The following is a 22,742-nucleotide window of genomic DNA, read 5'->3' as shown; positions in this document are numbered from 1 at the left end:
AGTTACACATGGAGTAAACAATTAACAAGTCAATAACACAGTAGAAAACAAAGGGGGGGTCTATATACAATGTGTGCAAAAGGCATGAGGAGGTAGGCAAATAATTACAATTTTGCAGATTAACACTGGAGTGATAAATGATCAGATGGTCATGTACAGGTAGAGATATTGGTGTGCAGAAGAGCAGAAAAGTAAATAAATAAAAACAGTATGGGGATGAGGTAGGTGAAAAGGGTGGGCTATTTACCAATAGACTATGTACAGCTGCAGCGATCGGTTAGCTGCTCAGATAGCTGATGTTTGAAGTAAATCATATGTAGTTAGATTCATGCTTCTATGCAATATGTGACATGTAGGGCAAGCCCAGGCCAAAGGTGAGCTGGCTGAAGGAGGGCCAGACGGTGGACCCCACGCAGGTCACTATCCGCAACACAGACTGTGACAGCATCATCTTCATCCGCAAAGCAGAGAGGAAGCACTCTGGGAAGTACGATATGAAGGTGGAGGTGGAGAACCACGTGGACACGGCCATCGTAGACATCCAGATAGTAGGTGGGTCAAAGGACACTGACAGGAAGGATATCCTGATCTCACAGTTAAAGTTGTTTAGACATAGATCAATTAAGCACTTGTATCGGTCATTTTTACAGATTGAATCAAGCAGAAAGTAGAAGGAAAAAATACTATAAGAGGGAAAGATCTCATTGTAAAGAGTTGATCGAGTTGAATGTTTTTAGCTTTGTTCTGCCCTTTATTCCCTATCAAATTTTTCACAGCAGTTAATGTCTAGCACATAAATAAGACTCATACTGATGTTAATGATGTTAACGGATTAATCTCTCTACTCAGACCTCCCAGGGCCTCCACAGTGTGTGAAGATAGATGAGGTCTGGGGGGGAAACGTGGCTCTGGACTGGACCCCTCCAAAGGACAATGGCAACGCCGCCATTACAGGCTACACCATCCAGAAAGCAGACAAGAAGACCATGGTATGAGTCTGCTGAATGCATCACTTAGTACTGTACTATATGGAATCAGTATGAGGGAGAGATTTTTACAGGAAAAGTACCTCTGTATGTATTATGCATATGGAATTCAAGTGTATGTGCTACTCAATGTGATCCCCTGCATGTTTAAACAAATCTGCTCTCTATGGGACAGGAATGGTACACGTGTATTGAGCACTACCACCGCACCTGCATCACCATCACAGAGCTGGTGGTGGGGAACGAGTACTACTTCAGAATCTACTCTGAGAACATGGTGGGTCTGAGCGAGGGTGCCACCCAGACCAAGGACAGCGCCCTCATCGTTAAAGAAGGTATGTGTGAGCTCCTCTGTGTGTGTGTGTGTGTGGGGGGGGGGGATACCATATGGAGAGCAATGAAAAATATGACCAGTATGCCATCCCCTCTACTTTCTAATATTATGGACCAACTCATTCAAAAAGCAGATGGACATGAACATCAGTCACTTCTTTTTCGTTTTCTTCTTTGTTTTTTTGTCACAAGGTAACAATACATAGTGATAAAATATTCATTTTTACAGAATTGGACCAGTTGCTTTCATTCAAAGATGGCTTATACACTACATATCATGTTTCATTGTACTGTCAATGCCGATGTTGCTGTCTCTGACCGCAGATGATGAATTAAAATACTGTCTCTTCTTCAATCATGATCACAAGGGAAATTCCCCCATGATACAGCCCAGCACCTGTATCATGTACAACCCCATTCTTCCTCCCTTCCTTCCTCTGCAGGCATGCAACTGAAGAACCCCGAATACATCGACCACGACTTCAAAGAGCCTCCCAAGTTCACCCAGCCCCTCATCAACACCTTCGCCATCGCTGGTTACAACGCCACCCTCAACTGCAGCGTCCGCGCCAACCCACGGGTAGGTGTAGCCCGGGTCCCAGATCTGTTTGTGCTGTCTTGCCAACTCCATTTCAGCAATTGGAGTTGGCAAGACGACACAAACAGATCTGGGACTCAGGCTAGGTGTATAGGACCGTACTTAGACAGTGCCTACACCAATTCTCCGGGAATGTTCTGTCCAACTAAACTCCTGGACATGGTTGTGGTATCATGTTCCCCATACCCCTCCAGCCTGTTCCCCATACCCCTCCAGGATGGACCAGCTCCAAATGGTCCAGGCCCCCAGCTGTATGCTGAAAGCTTTACACATGCAGCCTGCTCTTTCTGACTGCCTCTCAATCACGGCAGCCTTTACACCTGACAGCTATCCTCTCTAACAACACATCTCTAGTCAGCTGCCTGAAGTTTTTTGTTGAGAGGTTGAAAAACTGCTTAAATTAACAGACCATGGGCACCATGTAAATATAAGGGTTTATCTGATTAATGCACTCTTGGTTATAAGATATGACTGTTCATAACAGTGTATCTCTAACTTGAACAATGTATTGGCCCTCTCACTGAGAAAATAGTACAAATCCACAGACCAGTAAAACATTGCAATGTATTGAATGCTTCTGAAATAATGTACTACAACATATTGAGTTGACAAATGTTTTAATGATACAGTGGCGAGGACTTTTCTACTACTTGATAAACATTATGGGGAGTAACTTTCGAAACATCCCTGACTTAATTGAGTATTGATATTTTAGAGGCTTCTCTGGGAAACGGGCTAACCTTCTCTGTTTTTGACTTCAGCCCAAAGTGATTTGGATGAAGAATAAGATAGCCATCATTGACGACCCGCGCTACCGCATGTTTAGCAACCAAGGGGTCTGCACCCTGGAGATCCGGAAACCCAGTCCCTACGACGGGGGCATGTACTCCTGCAAGGCCATTAATTACCTGGGTGATGCTCTAGTGGAGTGTAAACTGGAGGTTAAAGGTCAGTTTGGGCTGTAGGGGTACCTGGTAACCTGCGGTGTATGTTATCCACATGTGTACAGTATTAGGTGTCTAGACTCTTTGGTGACGTAGATCAGTACATAGTTTGTTTCAGTGACTACACCACCAAAGGCCCGTCCGTATCAGCTGTGGTCCTGTAAGTATCCGTCGTACATATATCGTATATGATATATGCTTATATTGTCATATACAATATCCAGGGGGTTTGTCATTACATCACCCCTGCTACTCCAATGAGGAACAACGTATTACATCACGTTGCTGAACTCAATCTATGCATTTCCTTCTCATTTTAAACATGTTCATCTAGTTACAGGTGTTCATACAAGACTTCAGTAATGTCACTTGTGTTCAGCCAAATCCTGTTCATCTGACTACCACTGTTGAATTTCCTACCACAACTTCAAAGTCTCATCGTCAAATGTAGCATGCTTCACCAATACAGCATGGTCCAATACTTCCTAAGGCGTCATCACACATCAACACTTCATAACTCAAACACACGTCAATACGTATTGTTCTAGATGTAGTTCCCTTGTTCGATGAATACTATCTTGTGGCTCCATGTTTTAGTGTCTCCCCTCAACAGATGGTGATTTTCCTTCAATTGCGTGTTTAACTCCTCATATAAAATGAGTTCAATAACTGACCAGTATACCCTGGAGAACACATAACTCCCCCATGTAAACATTTGGATAACCCCTCTTCTCTTCTCTCCCCCCCAGTCCCCACTCAGGAATAGTGAATGTATGTTCTCATCCAAGGTAAGCTTTCATATGGTTTTGGCATATGAAGCTTATGTCATTCATTCTGCATCTGTCAAATGCCAATAATACAGCTTTTCTCAGCAGTACTAGGTGGTCTATTTAAGTTCACATCCACCCGTCTGAAAGAGTACCAAGGGAAGGAATGCAAGAGTTCAGGGCTTGCCTGCTTTAGTCCAAATGGATGTGTGATATGTACAGTAACATAATAAATTGTGTATGTTGCTCTAGACACTGTATGGACAGTGTTCATTGGAGCCAGTTACTTTCCAATAACACTCTAGGGTGGCTGTCTAAAGTCAAGCGTACCCCTAACATTTCAGAAGTCTATTTTAACGGTCGGTGTGACGTGCCTGCCTGTATGACCTGTGTTTCCCTGGTAACCGTGTTTGTTCCTCATCTAACATATGCCACACACAAAAGGTGAGTAACCTTCAAAGTAGTGCAAATGGCCTGATTGTGACATCAGCGTAAATACCAACATTTGCAGAGCATGGCTCTTTATTGAAGATTAAAGGTTGACATTATGCTTACATTATTTTCCAGAAGTCGTTACTCCAGGATGGTGTCCTGTACATAAGTGTTATATTTACTGGGGTGATAAGATATAATTCATCCATAGATCACTTTCTGCTGATTAATACATACAGTGGGGCAAAAAAGTATTTAGTCAGCCACCAATTGTGCAAGTTCTCCCACTTAAAAATATGAGAGAGGCCTGTAATCTTCATCATAGGTACACTTCAACTATGACAGACAAAATTAGGGGGGAAAATCCCGAAAATAACATAGTAGGATTTTTTTATGAATTTATTTGCAAATTATGGTGGAAAATAAGTATTTGGTCACCTACAAACAAGCAAGATTTCTGGCTCTCACAGACCTGTAACTTCTTCTTTAAGAGGCTCCTCTGTCCTCCACTCGTTACCTGTATTAATGGCAACTGTTTGAACTTGTTATCAGTATAAAAGACACCTGTCCACAACCTCAAACAGTCACACTCCAAACTCCACTATGGCCAAGACCAAAGAGCTGTCAAAGGACACCAAACACACCGCCCGGGCAACGAAGGAGTGGCTCCGTAAGAAGCATTTCAAGATCCTGGAGGGGCCTAGCCAGTCTCCAGATCTCAACCCCATAGAAAATCTTTGGAGGGAGTTGAAAGTCCGTGTTGCCCAGCAACAGGCCCAAAACATCACTGCTCTAGAGGAGATCTGAATGGAGGAATGGGCCAAAATACCAGCAAATGTGTGTGAAAACCTTGTGAAGACTTACAGAAAATGTTTGACCTCTGTCATTGCCAACAAAGGGTATATAACAAAGTATTGAGAAACTTTTGTTATTGACCAAATACTTATTTTCCACAATAATTTGCAAATAAATTCATAAAAAATCCTACAATGTGATTTTCTGGATTATAATAATTTTTTTTTGTCTGTCATAGTTGAAGTGTACCTATGATGAAAATTACAGGCCTCTCTCATCTTTTTAAGTGGGAGAACTTGCACAATTGGTGGCTGACTAAATACTTGTTTGCCCCACTGTAGATGATTATATCTATAGTAGGCCTATATTTGACACAATAGGGTTATTATCATTTGTGTCAATGCACCATCTATTATGTACTAGAGAAGGCTTTAATCCAGTTAATGTTCCTGAGCTTCTTGGCGCATTTTGGGCCTACTTAGTGAATGGCCATGTCATGCCTCCTATAGCTCTGCCACTGTAAGCCTAGGCAGATATAGATTTACTCACAGACTCAAAGGTGACGTATTGCACCTGTCCTTTACTGACACTGTCTCTATTTTCTCTCCTCACTGCTGTCCACTTTAGTATCTCTTATTTTTTGTACTGTATGGTGTCTCTATTCTGTTTCTTTGTTGCAGACTCACCCTCTTTTCGCTGTTTCAGTGTCTGTTTCGATGTTGCACACTGACCCTCTGCTATTTTCCTGTTGGACTCTTACGATCTTCTCTCTGTTAAAGATTGATCGTCTTCGCTCTCTCTTTCACTTTCTCTCTATAGCTCCTAACAAAAAATTGAGTGTCTCTCCTTTCTCCCCCAGGGGGCTTTACCTTCTCTGAGCTCATGCAGCGTGGAGTGCCTTTACACCTGATCGATAAGTACATGAGCGAGACCAAGGCCGTGGAGCAGCCAGAGAAGTAGTCGGACTGAGCAACCACTGATACGCCTAGGCTGCCCGGAACCTGTCGTCACACCACTAGTGATCTGCCTCTCACCAGCAGTCGAGGGAGGGGCTGGAGGGGGAGGGAGGGTTGTACTGGACTTTGGCATGGCATGCTGTGTGCGGGTATGGAGCTAGTTACCATAGAAGAAGCCAATTCATCACCAGCTTTGTGTCATCTCCTAGTATTCAAAAGGCTCTGTTTAAGCTCAGTTGCATGTTGGAGGTGTTTTGGCTGTAGCTTTTTATTTTAGATGAGTAGTGCAGGAAATGTGCAGTAGGACAAACTGTAACTTCCACCTATCTGGACATGTTTTTGTCTCTGTTGGGATTGGGAACTGTGTTTGGGGGAGGGAGCTAATGTTGAAATGTATAAACAATATGGCTTGATGTCTGTAATGCAATGTCTTGTGATTAAAGATTTAACTTCAAAAGATACAAATATTTAAAAAATTCTGATCAGATGATTTACCATGTGTATGTTACCAATAAAATTTGATTTGGGCTTTCAAACAGACAGTTATCCACCTTTTGTTTAAGCCTTACACTGCATGACGCTGTGCTTTCTCTGCCCATACTGTACTTCAGGCTTGAGTATATTCTTAGCTGTCATGCCAACTGCGCATGCTTTCATCTTCAATTTTTTGTTTATGACTCCTGGAATAAAAGAAAAACATGTAACATGGCATCCTTTATGTGTAAATATTTTTTTAAGTGTTTTTCAGTACATAATAGGAACAAATTACAGTATTAAGATGCTTAAAGAACACGCCATATTAACTTCAGAGTGCACTCGAAACTTAAACGTTGGACTCTTACGATCTTCTTCTGTTAAAGATTGATAGTCTTCGCTCTCTCTTACTTTCTCTCTTTACCTCCTAACAAATTGAGTGTCTCTCCTTTCTCCCCCGGGAGGCTTTACCTTCTCTGAGCTCATGCAGCGTGAAATTACAGTATTAAGATGCTTAAAGAACACGCCATTAACTTCAGAGTGCACTCAAATGTTGCAACTACAGAATAAAATTTTACAATGTTACGTTCAATGGAGCTATGAAGCTGCAGTAACCTACTGCTGTTGTAGTTCACTGCTCCTAGTGGTCAAATGACTACATTTCATTTGAAATTCCCGGCCTCATTCCCTTCCGGAGACTTGCTTCCTGCTGAAACGCAATTCTCAATCACAAACGGAAAAAAATATCGACATTCATGGTTCCGCTCTAGAAAATTACTATTCACACGTAACTGCCAAATGAGCAAGTATTTTCTGGGCGATCGCGAGAAGATATCAGTGCCTGAAACCCACAGGAACGTCAAGAGTATCGCTGGGTGATTGGCTACTTTTCGTAGCGCCGAAGCTGAAAACAATGCCACATTTCTTGTGGCCGGAGCCGCTGTCAGCCGCACAACTCAAGCGGCTAGAGGAGCACAAATATAGCGCGTCGGGTCGATCCCTTTTCGAACCTCCTTGTCAGATATATTGGAATTGGCTGGTCCAACAAATTCCAACTTGGGTAGCGCCTAATACTCTAACTATAATTGGACTGGTAATAAATATAGTCACAACTGTAGTGTTGGTGTTTTACTGCCCAACGGCAACAGAGGAGGTAAGTGTTTGCGACCTTGGGGGGGAGAAACTTTCGAATAGACATGTAGCAACACCCCATGACAGCATTGTAACGCTCTGAGATCATGTGTAACATTGTTGCAACTCGAATCCATTTACACTTTTGTTATTTTACAACTGCTCAAAGCATCAGAATAGTTGGTGGACAATGTGCACAGTCCACTATCTAATGTTTTGTTCCTCGGGAAGTTTGTCTAATAGCCTATGGTTGTTGACTTAATTTATTTGCTTGATTAAAATGCCAAATAAGAGTTCGTGTCAAAGTTGCCACCATGTTTGCTCATCCACTCGCAAATCAAGTGAATAGTAATTTTAAGGTAACTGGGAGAACGTCTGGCTCAATGTTTGTTCAAGGAAAACTAAAGTAATATTAACTTTACCTATTGCAAGTTTGAACTTTGATTGGATCATGTAAAATAAGCAAATCGATAACAATAGGTATGCAACTTCAACCATAGTCAGCAAACCAATAACAGGGCGAATACGTAGGTTTTAACAATGCCACGTGTTCATTCTATGACCTGTCATCCACTTAGGTCGATTCTCTGAAGAGAGAGAGAGAGGGTGTGGGTGAACCTACCCTTTGCCTGTTTGGCTTCTTTTCTGTCCTTTGTATAGTGTGCGTTCAGGCCCGTGTCTCGGGTATTCAGAGACGAGTTACAATATGTTTATGAGTACTATACCTTTGTCCACCCATCCCACAGTACAGATTGGAATCTCACCACGGACACAAAGTCCAGATTCCATCAAGCTCCAGGCAGGTTTGTGCAGCAGACAATTCAACAAGGGCATTTTATTTGCAGCACAAGCTGTTGTGTCAATGCAGCCATGGACTCACATGTAACCTGTCGCCATCTGCATTCTGTACATTCAGTACAGCTTTGAATAACTAGATAAAAGGGCTACCTGGCCTTGACATAAACTGCAGCATACACCACTGTCACTGACCAACTAAAAATATGTCAAGGGTCATCCTGTACGCCTATACTCAATACCGAACTTGCCTGAGAGCCATGCGACTAAGATGACTACCTGTGTACAGAAAGGGCTTTTTTGGGGGGCAGGGGTTACTGAAGAGCAGTTTGTTGTTGGTAGAGGAAGGGACTGGAAAACAGCAGGATATCTAGAAAGAGAAAAAAACTGTCAAAATAGTTGTGGTGGACAAACACAGGCCAATACAGTAGTGTTGTGTTGAGAGAACACAGGCAAGTACAGTGCAGAGAGAAGTTAGACCAGTACAGCACAGTACATTGCAACCGCGTGGGCCCGGGCCCACCTACTGGAAAGCCAGGCCCATCAAATCAGATTAGGCAATAAAAAATGCCAATTTCTCTTTGCCCCATGGTAACATTTTGTAGAATTTCAGAAAGCCGTTTTCACATATATATATATTACTTTTAAAAATGTATTTAATGAAAAAAAAATGTCCCACCCAAATTTCTTGAGGCCCACCCACCAACACATTTCTGGCTACACTACTTGTACATTGTTGTATAGAGATGATAAACACTGATTGTTAGCTCACCCCTAATGTCCAGATGGCTGGGAATACTTCAAGTCCCAGTGGTAGGAACTCACACAGTTAGGTCATCTACTTTCCTTTACCATACTTTCACTTTTTGTTTCTTACACACTCACACGTGTGTTTGTGGGGGTGTAGGAGGGTCATTCAAATGAATAAGTTATTGAAATGTCTTTATTGAGGTATCAGGGAATGCTGTGTGCAAAGAGAGCATCGCTGTCTTGAAAGACTACAACTTATCCTGACGCTTCCAGACGAAGCATGCAGAGAAATATAGGAATATGTCTTCTTACCAGCATACTTGGGGTCCAACATGCACGCTGCGGAAGTCTTCACGCTTTTTGATGTATTTCAGAACGGTAGTTTCCTCTGCTTGGAGCAACAGTGAAGTGGGCAGGGCATTATGGATTTCTTATTTTACATCTTCAAGTAGAGTCTGAACTCGAGGTCGACCGATTAAGATTTTTCAACGCAGATACCGGTTTATTGGAGGACAAAAAAAAGCCGATAGCGATTAATCGGCTGATTTTTAAAATGTGTGTATATATATATATATATTTTTTTTTTTGTTTTTTTTGTAATAATGACAATTGCAACAATACTGAATGAACACTTTTATTTTAACTTAATATAATACATATGGGCTTTTGGATGGGTGTTCTTAAGGTGATTCCACAGATTGGTGGTATTTTTTGATTTAGCCGTTGCTGACCCCATGCTTACATCTTTATCACAAATAAGACACCTTGCTTTCCCTGGTGCCAATTCCATGTCATTGTCCTACACTGGTGCTCCGCTTTTCTCTGCCATCTGTAAAACATACAAACAGCTCTTAAGTGACAATGATACTGAAGAGTCTGCTTAGGAGACAAATACTCTCAACTGTTTGAATAAAAATAGTTTAAGTTACCTGTGATGAATGTTGAAAACAAAAACTGTCATTTCTATATGCAGGAAATCCAATTTTAATAATGGACATGGTAAGAATTGACTACCAAAGTGCGAGTCATAATTCCCATGACAAAATCTGAAAAGCGGTTCCTTCATTTATTCCATAGGATATTTTTTATATTAACTTAAAATAAGGTCTGTGTTTCGTGTTGGCTTACACCACCTTGCCAATTTTATAACTGTGTAGATATCCATAGGACAAGATAACTGTGATCAATATTGGCTAAATATAAGCAAAGATAAATTTTTTTGTAGAGTGGATTTATGAAAATATTTTGACAAACGTTACCTTATCCTAGTGAGATTTACACGGGTATCAAAATGCCGAGGCGGTTTAAGCACGAAACACAGACCTTATTTGAAGTAGAACAAGGCATTCTCTATGGAAGACATGAACGGCAAAATAACGAAGGAACCCCTCTCAAGTTCAGCCGCAACTTATTACAGGAGTCGACTATTTCTCTCTAAACCATATACCTTTAACTATTACGAGCCTGCTGCTGCCTACCACCCCTCAGTCAGACTGCTCTATCAAATATCAAATCATAGACTTAACTATAATAAACACACAGAAATACGAGCCTTCGGTCAAATGGAAACTATCACCTCAAACAAAACATTTATTCCGTTCCGTATTTTATCTAACGAGTGGCATCCATGAATCTAAATATTCCTGTTACATTGCACAACCTTCGATGTTATGTCATAATTACGTAAAATTCTGGCAAATTAGTTCGTGGCCCAAACTGTTGCATATACCCTGACTGCGTGCAATGAATGCAAGAGAAGTGACACAATTTTACCTGGTTAATATTGCCTGCTAACCTGGATTTCTTTTAGCTAAATATGCAGGTTTAAAAATATATACTTGTGTATTGATTTTAAGAAAGGCATTGATGTTTATGGTTAAGTACACATTGGAGCAACGACAGTCGTTGATTTATTGTTTTTTATAAGATAAGTTTAATGCTAGCTAGCAACTTACCTTGGCTTACTGCATTCGTGTAACAGGCAGGCTCCTCGTGAGGCAGGTGGTTAGAGCATTGGACTAGTTAACTGTAAGGTTGCAAGATTGAATCCCCCGAGCTGACAAGGTAAAAATCTGTCGTTCTGCCTTGTTCCTAGGCCGTCATTGAAAATAAGAATGTGTTCTTAACTGACTTGCCTAGTTAAATAAAGGTGTAAAAAATAAATACATTTTAAAAATCTGCAAAATTGGTGCCCAAAAATACAGATTTCCGATCGTTATGAAAACTTAAAATCGACCCTAATTAATCGGCCATTCCGATTTAATTGGTTGACCTCTAGTCTGAACATCAGACAGAATGGCATTGTCTCCCTCAATCTGTGCAATGGCTACTGCTATAGGTTTCAGGTGTTTCAGGCTGCTTGCCACTCTCTCCCGAAATACATCATCCATGAGGATCCTCTTGATGGGGCTGTCCATATCGCCAGACTGTGATATGGCCATTTCTTGGAGACTCCTTCCCCTCTAGGAGACTGTCAAACATGATGACAACATCTCCCCAACAGGTGTTGCTAGGCAGCTTCAATGTGGTGCTCTTGTTCTTCTCACTTTGCTTGGTGAGGTAGATTGCTGCTATAACTTGATGACCCTTCACATACCTAACCATTTCCTTGGCTCTCTTGTAGAGTGTATCCATTGTTTTCAGTGCCATGATGTCCTCGAGGAGCAGATTCAATGCATGAGCAGCACAGCCAATGGGTGTAATGTGAGGATAGGACTCCTCCACTTTAGACCAAGCAGCCTTCATGTTCGCAGCATTGTCTGTCACCAGTGCAAATACCTTCTGTGGTCCAAGGTCATTGATGACTGCCTTCAGCTCATCTGCAATGTAGATACCGGTATTTATGTTGTCCCTTGTGTCTGTGCTCTTCTAGAATACTGGTTGAGGGGTGGAGATGATGTAGTTAATTATTCCTTGCCCACGAACATTTGACCACCCATCAGAGATGATTGCAATACAATCTGCTTTCTCTGTGATTTGCTTGACCTTCACTTAAACTCTGTTGAACTCTGCATCCAGAAAATGAGTAGATAAAGCATGTCTGGTTGAAGGGGAGTATGCTGGGCAAAGAACATTCAGAAATCTCTTCCAATACACATTGCCTGTGAGCATCAGAGGTGAGCCAGTTGCATACACAGCTTGAGCAAGACATTCATCAGCACTTCTCTTACTACGTTCCTCCATTGAGTCAAAAAAAGTCCTGATTCCAGGAGGACAATTAGCTGTTGCTATCGATAAGATTCATCATCATTTTCACCTCGAATAGAAGTAGAGGGACTTTTGTCAGAGGTTGCTTGTGAGCGCTGAGGGAACTTTATGCACTTGGCCAGATGCTTCTGCATCTTTGTTGCATTCTTCATGTATGATTTGGCACAGTATTTGTAAATGTACACAGCTTTTCCTTCTATATTAGCTGCAGTGAAAGATGGTGCCCGTGGCATTTTTCTGTAATGATTAGGAAAAAATGAGTTTAAAAATCCAAATACAATTTCATGTACAGATAAATAGTTAAGCAGTTAGATTAAACAACTCCTTTGTAAGATGAATGTTTTAAAATGAAACATGTATGGAAACAGGTGAATTAACACTCCTCAGCTAGCAGGCTCAAGCAAGCTAAAACCCACATGGTAGCAAAAACTAACTAGCAGAAGTTGTTAGCAATGATTTAATCACACTTTGATGTATTTACTAGTTAACAAAAAATAATGTATGTCATATTAAATATATTCTTCCCACCCAGTATCATAATCAAAACTTACCAGAAAGCATGTAGTCCTCGGCTCAGACAGTGTAGTAGTGTGGGCTCAATAGTATCTCATTAGTGTGCAAGATCTTGAGAATCAGCTGTACATGTGATGGAAGAATGCACGGTGCATGTAGAGGGTTGCAATTCCATTGAATTTGGGATAGTTTAACCAAAATATGCCACAATACCTAGAATTGCCTTGTATCCCACAAAAAAGGTTCACTGTTATAAACAAACTTTTTTTTAAATGAATTTAAGCAAAATACCCCAAATTCAAACCCTTTGCAACCCTAGACATAGTGTGTTGAGGACATCGCAGAGAATATGGAACAACAGTTGAAAGACAAGGTAAAGGATTTCACCTATTTCTCCTTGGCCCTGGATAAGAGCAGTGATGAACGTGACACAGGGAGCAGTTGTTGATATTCTTACCAGGCATAACCCCAGACATTGAAATTACAGAGGAGCTTGCTTCAGCGCAGTCAATGAAGACGACAACCACAGGGAAATATTTATTGAAGGAGGTTAATAAGTGTGTGGCCAAGCTGGGACTGAGTTTTGAAATATTATCCAGCGTGACCACTGATGGGTGCCCAAACTTGACAGGAAAAAACATTGGCCTTTTGGAGAGGACACAAGATCAAGTAGCTGAGCTGAACCCAGATCAGTGTTTGGATATGTGTACCAAATGCTAACAAAAGTAGATACTTGGACATAAATAACGGACATTATTGAACAAATCAAGCATTTATTGTGGAACTGCGATTCCTGGGAGTGCATTCTGATGAAGATCATCAAAGGTAAGGGAATATTTAATGTGATTTCTGGTTTCTGTTGACTCTAACATGGCGGCTAATTTGACTCATTTTCTGAGCGCCGTCTCAGATTATTGCATGGTTTGCTTTTTCCGTAAAGTTGTTTTGAATTCTGACATAATGGTTGCATTTAAGGAGAGATATCTATAATTCCATGTGTATAACTTGTATTTATGATGAGTATTTCTGTTGAATCGATGTGGCTATGCAAAATCACTGGATGTTTTTGGAACTAGTGAACGTAACGCGCCAATGTAAACTCAGATTTTTTTATATAAATAGGAACTTTATCAAACAACATACATATATTGTGTAACATGAAGTCCTATGAGTGTCATCTGATGAAGATCATTAAAGGTTAATGATTCATTTTATCTCTTTGTGTTTTTTGTGACTCCTCTCTTTGGCTGGAAAAATGGCTGTGTTTTTCTGTGGCTTGGTGGTGACCTAACATAATCGTTTGTGGTGCTTTCGCCGTAAAGCCTATTTGAAATCGGACACTGTGGTGGGATTAACGGTATTAAATATATGTATGTTTGAGGAATTTTAATTATGAGATTTCTGTTTTGAATTTGGCGCCCTGCACTTTCACTGGCTGTTGTCATATCATCCCGTTAATGGGATTTCAGCCCTAAGAAGTGTTAAAAGGGTGTAGGACCTGAAGTAGAGATTGCTGAGTTTTTGCAAATGAAAGGAAAATATTATGTGGATTTCCCTCAACTGCAAGATAAAGAATGGTTGGCTGACTTTGCCTTCACCGTGGACATCATGGCCTTCCATGAATGAACTGAATTCCAAACTACAAGCGAAGGGCCTTTTTGCACATCAGATGTACAGCCTTGTCAAAGCCTTCAAGGGAAAATTACTCCTCCTGACCCACCAAGTAGAAGCCAACAATCTCACCCACCTTCTGACACTACTAGTCTGTTCCCTATCAGATGACCAGCGGGAGAAGTATACATCGCTGCTGCGTGCTGTGAACGGTGAGTTTTCTCGTCATTTTGAGGATTTCAAAGTGTTGGAAAATGACATGGTGTTGGTTTCCTCTCCTTTCACCTTCAATGTGGATAACGCTACCACTGACCTGCAACTTGAGCTTATCGATCTTCAGTCTGATGCAGTGATTGGAGAAATATTGAAAACGATGTCACTGACGAGGTTCTATGCATCTTTCGATGAACAACACTTTCCAAAGGTTAGGAGTCATGCTGAGAATATGTTTGTACTATTTGGGTCAACCTATGAATGTAAACAGACATTTTAAGTGATGAAATATAACAAGTCAAGGCACAGATCATCTCTTAGTGACTCTCACCTCTCAGCAACCCTGCACATAGCAACGTCAGAAACTATACCTGACTTCACTGCTCTTGTCAATGCCCATCAGACTTCACTCCTCACACTGAGTAGTTTTTAAATGTCATTTTGAGCTCTCTCTTGTGTTAACAAGAGTTCTGTCCGTGGGGCTGAATGCACAGTATTTCTCCCTCCGTGTAGTTCATTGCATGTTTAATAATGAACATACCTAACAAAATAAGAACATGGATGTGGTTTATTTCTGTGCATGTTTAAAAAAAAGTAAAATAAGTGGCATATCTGGATGTGATTTTACAGTAGAGACATCTGTCAAAATAATTGCCCAGGCCTGCAATATGCTGTTTTGCCTTTCAAATCATTTTGTAGAAAACAGCTGTAGTAAGCATACGTTTTAGGAAATGTTAGAACGTGTCTGTTAGAGAAAGCAAACCCGTGTTGAAGGAAACTTGTCCAACACAAGCAACTCTCAGTTTTGCAAGAAGTGACTCAAAATAAGATAAACAACTTTCCCCGATGTGTGTCATGGCTTTCTTCAATCTTCACTGATTTGGTAATACACCCTGCATCTCATGTAAACAAGTCTGTTTGTCTTCTGACTTGGAGTTAACAAAGACCGAGATCTTTCTCTTCAACGGGGGATGGGGGAGGAAAAGTTTGTCCTATTTGAAATTGAAACCAGGTCATTCCATCGTCTTGTTTAATCAAATTTCTCTCCCTGCCTTTCTTGCTCTCCCTCCTTCCCCGCTCTCCCTCCTTCCCTCCCTCTGCCTTCCTACCTCTTTCCAGGCTCCAGCATGGGCCTTCATTCTGAGTGCGTTGGGCCTGTTCATCTATCAGTCGCTGGATGCCATCGATGGGAAGCAGGCCCGGAGGACAAACAGCAGCTCTGCACTGGGGGAGCTCTTTGACCACGGCTGTGATGCTGTCTCCACAGGTGCGGGCAAAATAATTTTTGTTGTTGCCTGTTTTAATTTGTGGTGCTTTACAGTACCTGACCAAGTGTGTTTCAAGCAGTGGGGCTCCCCTGTACTTTTGTCTAGAGTCTGGACTAGACTGAATTTAGTGTTTAGCTTCATAGCAACCAGTGTGTCATATTGAATGACAACAAACATTGTTCTATGCGTCAGAAGTACAGTGCCTTGCAAAGGTATTCATCCCCCTTGGTGTTTTTCCTATTTTGTTGCATTACAACCTGTAATTTAAATAGGTATTTATTTGTATTTCAGGTAATGGATATACACAAAATATTCCAAATTGATGAAGTGAAATGTAAAAAATAACTTGTTTAAAAAAAAAATTAAAACTGAAAAGTGGTGCGTGCATATACAGTGGGGCAAAAAAGTATTTAGTCAGCCACCAATTGTGCAAGTTCTCCCACTTAAAAAGATGAGAGCCTGTAATTTTCATCATAGGTACACTTCAACTATGACAGACAAAATGTGAAAAAAAATCCAGAAAATCACATTGTAGGATTTTTTTAATGATTTTTATTTGCAAATTATGGTGGAAATAAAGTATTTCGTCACCTACCCGAAACATTTGACCCAAGTTAAACATTTTAAAGGCAATGCTACCAAATACTAATTGAGTGTATGTAAACTTCTGACCCACTGGGAATGTGATGACAGAAATAAAAGATGAAATAAATCATTCTCTCTACTATTATTCTGATATTTCACTTTCTTAAAATAAAGTAGGGATCCTAACTGACCTAAAACTGAATTTTTACTAGGATTAAATGTCAGGAATTGTTTAAATGTATTCAGCAAAGGTGTATGTAAACTTCTGACTTCAACTGTATACACCTGTTCTGAAAGACCACAGAGTCTGCAACACCACTAAGCAAGGGGCACCACCAAGCAAGCGGCACCATGAAGACCAAGGAACTCTCCAAACAGGTCAGGGACAAAGTTGTGGAGAAGTACAGATCAGGATTGAGTTATTTTTTTAATATCTGAAACTTTGAACATACCACAGAGCACCATTAAATCCATTATAAAAATAAAGAAATTAAGAAAGAATATGGCACCACAACAAACCTGCCAAGAGAGGGCTGCCCACCAAAACCAGGCAAGGAGGGCATTAATCAGAGAGGCAACAAAGAGACCAAAGATTACCCTGAAGGAGCTGCAAAGCTCCACAGCGGAGATTGGAGTGTCTGTCCATAGAACCACTAAGCCGTACACTCCACAGAGCTGAGCTTTACAGAAGTGGCCTGAAAAAAAGCCATTGCTTAAAGAAAAAAATAAGCAAACACGTTTGGTGTTCACCAAAAGGCATGTGGGAGAGTCCTCAAATGTATGTATGAAGGAAGGTACTCTGTTCAGAAATTGAACGCTGTTTGGCACAAACCCAACATCTCTCATCACCCCGAGGACACCATCCCCACAGTGAAGTATGGTGGTGGCAGCATCATGCTGTGGAGATGTTTTTCATCGGCATGGGCTGGGAAACTGGTTTGAAGGATGGTGCTAAATACAGGGAAATTCTTGAAGGAAACCTGTTTCAGTCTTCCAGAGATTTGAGACTGGGACGGAGGTTCACCTTCCAGGAGGACAATGACCCAAAGCATATTGCTAAAGCAACACTTGAGGGATTTAAGGGGAAACATTTCAATGTCTTGGAGTGGCCTCGTCAAAGCCCACACCTCAACCCAATTGAGAATCTGTGGTATGACTTAAAGATTGCTGTACACCTGTAGAACCCATTCAACTTGAAGGTGCTGGAGCAGTTTTGCCTTGAATAATGGGCAAACATCCCAGTGACTAGATGTGCCATACCGCAAGAGACTTGCAGCTGTAATTGCTGCAAAAGGGGGCTCTACATCTTCAAAGTAGGCATGTTGTATCAATCAAATGATACAAACCCCTCATCTATTTTAATTCCAGGTTGTAAGGCAACAAAATAGGAAAAATGCCAAGGGGGTGAATACTTTCTCAAGCCACTGTATGACACATTGTTGCTCATTTAGTTCTCTGTCTCTCTCTCTTCTCTCTCTCCAGTTTTTGTTTCCGTGGGAACATGTATGTCCTGTGGGATAGGAAGCTACCCTGATTGGATGTTCTTCTGTGGCTTTGTGGGGATGTTCATGTTCTTCTGTGCACACTGGCAAACCTATGTTTCCGGAACGCTGCGCTTTGGCCTGTAAGTAGAAATGTTTACATGTTGCTGGACAGAACAACTTTTTTGTTTTTGACATAGTACTTAAGTCTAGTCCATCGTGCTTCATAAAATATACAGTCTTGTTCTGATCTATGAGTTCTATAAATTCTCTCCACCCAGGGTTGATGTGACAGAGGTCCAGATTGCCATCGTTGTCATGTATGTGATGTCAGCTTTTGGTGGCGTGGCCCTTTGGGACTACAGGGTATGGCTTCAATACATTTATCTATCCATGCACACAAACCTAACACACACTCTCATACACTCTCTTTCTTTCCTTTTCTGTCAACTAAGCCGTAGGATTTGGAGACTTGGACATTTTACACCAACATTTGGCACTTTAAGGCAACATAACCAATCCTTAACATGTACTGTATAACCATTCAACCAACCAACCCCACAACAACAATCTACTAGTTATTAAATAGTCCTTTTGTTTCACTTTCACTCTGTGCAGCCTGTGGAGGCTTAACGACTAAACGTCACAATCAGAAGTAAGAAGGTAATTATGGGTAGCCAATCCATCGTGGCGTAGACATGATCACATGATCTGGCTAGCAAACAGCTGATGTCACCACGCAATATTATTGGCTTCTCCTCCCATCTTGGCCTCAGCAGCATGCCCCGCCCACCCACAGCTTACTGGTGTAAACAACGCTAGCTGCTGTGACAGAAGTTAAGTTCTATTAATTGAAACTCTTGGTTGTTTTACCCTCTTGTAGTTGCCCGTCCTTGGGGTGAAGCTGTACGCCTTCCCCATCATGGGCATCATTGGGGGAGCCGTGTACTCCTGCTATAACTACTTCCACGTCATCCTCAACGGGGGCGTCGGCAAGAACGGCTCCACCGTGGCTGTAAGTATTATTATGTAATGATGTGTTTTAGCTAAATATTTGGGTTGATTAGTGTTTTTCTATTACGCTTAAGCCTTAACAGCCGACCTGGTAGGAAAACGTTGCATATACAGTGCCTTAAGAAAGTATTCATACCCCTTGACTTATTCCACATTTTATGTTTTTTTTTAGATGAATTTTAAAAAATGTATTGAAAATGAAATGCAGAAATATCTCATTTACATAAGTATTCACGCCCCTGAGTCAAGTACTTTGTAGAAGCACCTTTTAAAAGAGCTTTCCAAACCTGGATTGTGCAACATTTGCCCATTTTTATTATTTTCTCAATTCTTCAAGCTCTACCAAATTCGTTGTTTTTCATTGCTAGACAACCATTTTCAGGTGTTGCTATGGATTTTCATGTAGATATAAGTCAAAACTAACTCGGCCACTCGAGAACATTCACGGTCTTCTTGGTAAGCAAGTCCAGTGTATTATGTTCTGAAATAGACTACATTTTCTTCATATCCTGTTTCTTTAGACCTGTCTAAAATAAATAATGGATTTATTGTGAATGTGTAGGCTATATTACATGGATTTATTAGAATATTTAAAATGTAGATGTTCCAAAGGTCTGCATCAGTGGCTTGTTTGGAAGCCAGGAGATGCTAAATGTGTTTGTTAATTAACAGTCAATTTCCGTGAGGCCTGCAGTTATTTGCTTGACAATCACCGGCTGATGAAATTTCGTAGCGACTAAATGTGGAAAAATTCAAGCGGTGTCAATTTCTTCTGAGTGCTTTTAGGTTATGTACCCAGTAGGTCCCTCAGGTCCTCTGGTACTGGCCTTTCAACTATCCTAGGACCAAGAGGCATGGAGAGGCAGACTTGAGGTATTATGCCCCCAGCCTCTGGAATAGCCTGCCAGAGAACCTGAGGGAGGCCGAAACTGTGGACATATTTAAGAGGTCTTAAAACATATATTTTTAGCTTTGCTTTTCCTTATGGTGCTTTTTAGTTGTTCAGTTTCTGTTTGTTATGTAGTAAATATTTCAGCATTTTATTTTCATTTGTTTTTTTCTGTAAAACAGATTGCGTTGCATTCCATGTCTGAAAAGTGCTGTATAAATAAAACTGGATTTCATGTGAAGGCATTGTACATTTTAGGACAATAAACACTTTTTTGGGCTTATATTCTAGGTTAACAATTCAAAGTTATTCACTATTTTGCCGTGTGTTCCTTAGGACACCAGTGTGCTGGCACCAGGTATGCACATCGGCCTCATCCTCACACTGGCCTTCATCATCTTTAAGAAGTCATCCAACCAGCTTTTTGAGCTGCACCCCTGCCTCTACATCCTGACTTTCGGCATGGTCGTCGCCAAGATCGCCAACAAGCTAGTTGTGAGAGCTCCATTTCATATAATAGTCTTCACTTTCTTACTTTGCTGTCATCTCTCAATCTATTAATATCTCTAGTCTACTGTCTGATGGGAAATTCATAAAAATATATTTTTCTGTCTTTCTGGAGTGTCTTATCAAGCAAGCAATGAATACTTTTCCTCCCATAAATGGGACCTCCATATGTAACAGTGAAAGCCATACCAGTATTTACCTTAGCTCTGGTCCTCCTCTAATATCTCTGTTCCTTTTGTGTTCCTCTGTCCTTGTCAGGTGGCCCACATGACCAAGAGTGAGCTTTATCTCCCAGACACAGCTTTCATCGGGCCTGGCCTCCTCTTCCTCAACCAGTACTTCAACAGCTTCATCGACGAGCACATAGTCCTCTGGATTGCAATGGTGAGTTCTCACATATTCACTATTCCGTAGTTCTGTCATCAAACTGTTTTCGTACAGGTCTGGTGTCATTTTCAACCCACTTCAGTTGATATTTCCACATAGATAGGACCAGAAGTTTCCCCCAAACACAAACTGCCCGGGAACACCTGCCCTATGTGCATCAAGTCCATTTATCATGCCGGTCCTTGTATTTCCTCCACAGGTCCTGTCGTTGATTGACTTGACGCGCTACTGCACAGGCGTGTGCATCCAGATCGCCTCTCACCTGCGCATTCACGTGTTCAGTATCACGGCGCAAGCTGGCCTCAAACGCAACTGACGTTTTGCCCGGTGGAAGGAGGCGGAGGACGCCGCCCCGCTCTTGAAAGCAGACGATGATGAAGAGGTCCCCTCCACCCCAAACCTCAGCAGCCTTGACACAGTGACCACCTCTGACTAAAGGTTGCCTGTAATAACACTAGAGTAATGACAGGAACGACGTAATCACCCCTGATTAGATCCATCGTCAAGGGTAACACACACTCGTCTGTATCTCACTGGATGAGTGCAGAGTAGCTGGCATGGAAATAAGTTGGTTGGTTTTTCTTTGTCTCCGTATAGGAAGTAAACACTACCTGGGGTAATCTGATAAATATCATCAGACCGGTTTTAACATCCTCCATTTATTTTCAGCTCATTTAATTTAGACTACACTATGGGTAAATGCTACAATACATTTTTTTTGGCAAAGATCAAATGTTTCTCAGTGATCAGATAAAGGAGTTGCTTTGTGTTTTTCCCCCCTTGAATTTGGTTTCTCTCAATTATTGTTTTAACTTACAATTGATACATATTCCTATCTAATTGACCTATATTCAATGCTGTAAAGTTAGAGGCTACAGTACTAGACACATTTGTCTTTACTTAACAGCCTCTTGTTAAACAATGTGATATCATTGTTCAAATTGATATTGTAGCTCTTAATCATTCACTAGTCATGTTTATTTAATGAATGAGACCCAATCTGACATGAAATGAACTCGATCAGGGCTAGGAAATACAAAATAAATCAACCTTTCAACCTCGGAAAACTTCCAAAAGTAGAATGAGACATTCCTAATGAGGTATGGTACGTTAATTGTCAAGGACTGCAGGTGAAGGGGCAAGGGTCTGGGTTAACGCTGAAAACAGTGACATTTCTTCTACAAGGGCTTCCATCTGACTGTGAATCCCCAGTGTATCCAGCACCACTTACCCTCTGTAACCTCAACTCTTGAGTCCTTGTAGTCATGTTGATGTGTTAACACCAGAGTCCCATCTGCTTTCAACGTTCTTCTCCGTAAAGGGCTAATTCTTTGATTGTACAGAATTCTGTTTGGCGCCTTAAATGTTTTTGAATCCTTTGTTTTAATTTTAAAAATTTTAAGCAGTTTAGGAACAAGTACTAAAATGTTTGTCTTTTCTGCATCACTATGAAACCAGTATTTATGGTTGAAGTATCAGACAATATACGTAACACTGAGAACGTTGTACTGGAACTTATTTTACTGTTTACTATAATTCTGTACTGGAAGCCATCTTTTTTTTCCCATCACATTTAGAAAATGCATAGGAAATGCATTTGGTACATTGTGATTTATCGTTGAACGGTATGATTCTGAACTGTTTCAGGCCATAGCTGAATGCATTGTTTGACAACTTTAGGATAGACAGACAAAGGGACGTAACGGTGCAGATGTATTATTTCGGGGATGTTTTGCCTCTGCGGTCATGTAACTATTGGAACAAAGATAAGTAAATCAAGAACCCCAACTCTAGGAATATGCCCACCGTACCATAGAGAATGCCCCTAAAAAGGACATTTTGACTTGCAGATATTTCTGGGTAGAATTCCAATGAGAGCCTTCAGATTACGTAACATTTCAATAACTTTGTCTGGAAATAACAGCCAACCTTAAGTTAGCCACCTGTTTTTGTTCAATCAGGGTGTGAACTTAAACTATGCATTGAAAATGCCACATGCTCAATTTTAACATGGTATTGCACTATTCAATACAAGTAAAACATCTTTATACTAAAGTTCAAAATGATTGTAATAAAGAAATATTTTCCATTCAAGAAATTCCATTT

The 22,742-nt window shown here is 40.9% G+C and overlaps 2 protein-coding genes across 25 annotated transcripts in view; both read left to right on the top strand.

The window, feature by feature from the left end:
- LOC109896661 (myosin-binding protein C, slow-type-like) overlaps positions 1 to 6,520 on the top strand; it is a 37,298-nt gene extending 30,778 nt beyond the window's left edge. For 22 of the 24 annotated variants that reach the window (XM_031798295.1, XM_031798293.1, XM_031798291.1 and 19 more), the window contains 6 exons: positions 357 to 552; positions 850 to 989; positions 1,162 to 1,321; positions 1,763 to 1,899; positions 2,679 to 2,865; positions 5,715 to 6,520. In XM_031798295.1, coding sequence (XP_031654155.1) covers positions 357 to 552; positions 850 to 989; positions 1,162 to 1,321; positions 1,763 to 1,899; positions 2,679 to 2,865; positions 5,715 to 5,815 — 921 coding nt within the window. In that variant the 3' untranslated portion in view covers positions 5,816 to 6,520. Of the gene's footprint in view, positions 1 to 356; positions 553 to 849; positions 990 to 1,161; positions 1,322 to 1,762; positions 1,900 to 2,678; positions 2,866 to 3,610; positions 3,650 to 5,714 lie in introns of all 24 variants that reach the window. The other 2 variants (XM_031798296.1, XM_031798294.1) reach the window with 1 other exon arrangement.
- A 413-nt stretch (positions 6,521 to 6,933) lies between these two features.
- Positions 6,934 to 22,734, top strand: LOC109896668 (cholinephosphotransferase 1-like). The gene is made up of 8 exons (XM_020490965.2): positions 6,934 to 7,438; positions 15,625 to 15,772; positions 17,841 to 17,982; positions 18,121 to 18,205; positions 18,723 to 18,854; positions 20,079 to 20,237; positions 20,508 to 20,633; positions 20,836 to 22,734. The coding sequence occupies exons 1-8, from the start codon at positions 7,199 to 7,201 to the stop codon at positions 20,950 to 20,952; spliced, it is 1,149 nt and encodes a 382-aa protein (XP_020346554.1). The 5' UTR covers positions 6,934 to 7,198; the 3' UTR covers positions 20,953 to 22,734.
- Positions 22,735 to 22,742: the final 8 nt, after the last annotated feature.

The sequence above is a fragment of the Oncorhynchus kisutch genome, linkage group LG19, assembly GCF_002021735.2.
Source record: "Oncorhynchus kisutch isolate 150728-3 linkage group LG19, Okis_V2, whole genome shotgun sequence".
NCBI lineage: Eukaryota > Metazoa > Chordata > Actinopteri > Salmoniformes > Salmonidae > Oncorhynchus > Oncorhynchus kisutch.
The sequence above is the reverse complement of the archived record's forward strand: the minus strand, read 5'-3'. Positions and strand labels throughout refer to the sequence as shown.

Bases quoted from the DNA above. Each gene is read 5' to 3' on its own strand.
- LOC109896668 (XM_020490965.2), top strand. From the start codon at position 7,199: ATGCCACATTTCTTGTGGCCGGAGCCGCTGTCAGCCGCACAACTCAAG. The intron at 18,855-20,078 runs GTAAGTATTATT...TGTGTTCCTTAG, and splicing joins AGAACGGCTCCACCGTGGCT to GACACCAGTGTGCTGGCACC. The intron at 20,634-20,835 runs GTGAGTTCTCAC...TTTCCTCCACAG, and splicing joins TAGTCCTCTGGATTGCAATG to GTCCTGTCGTTGATTGACTT.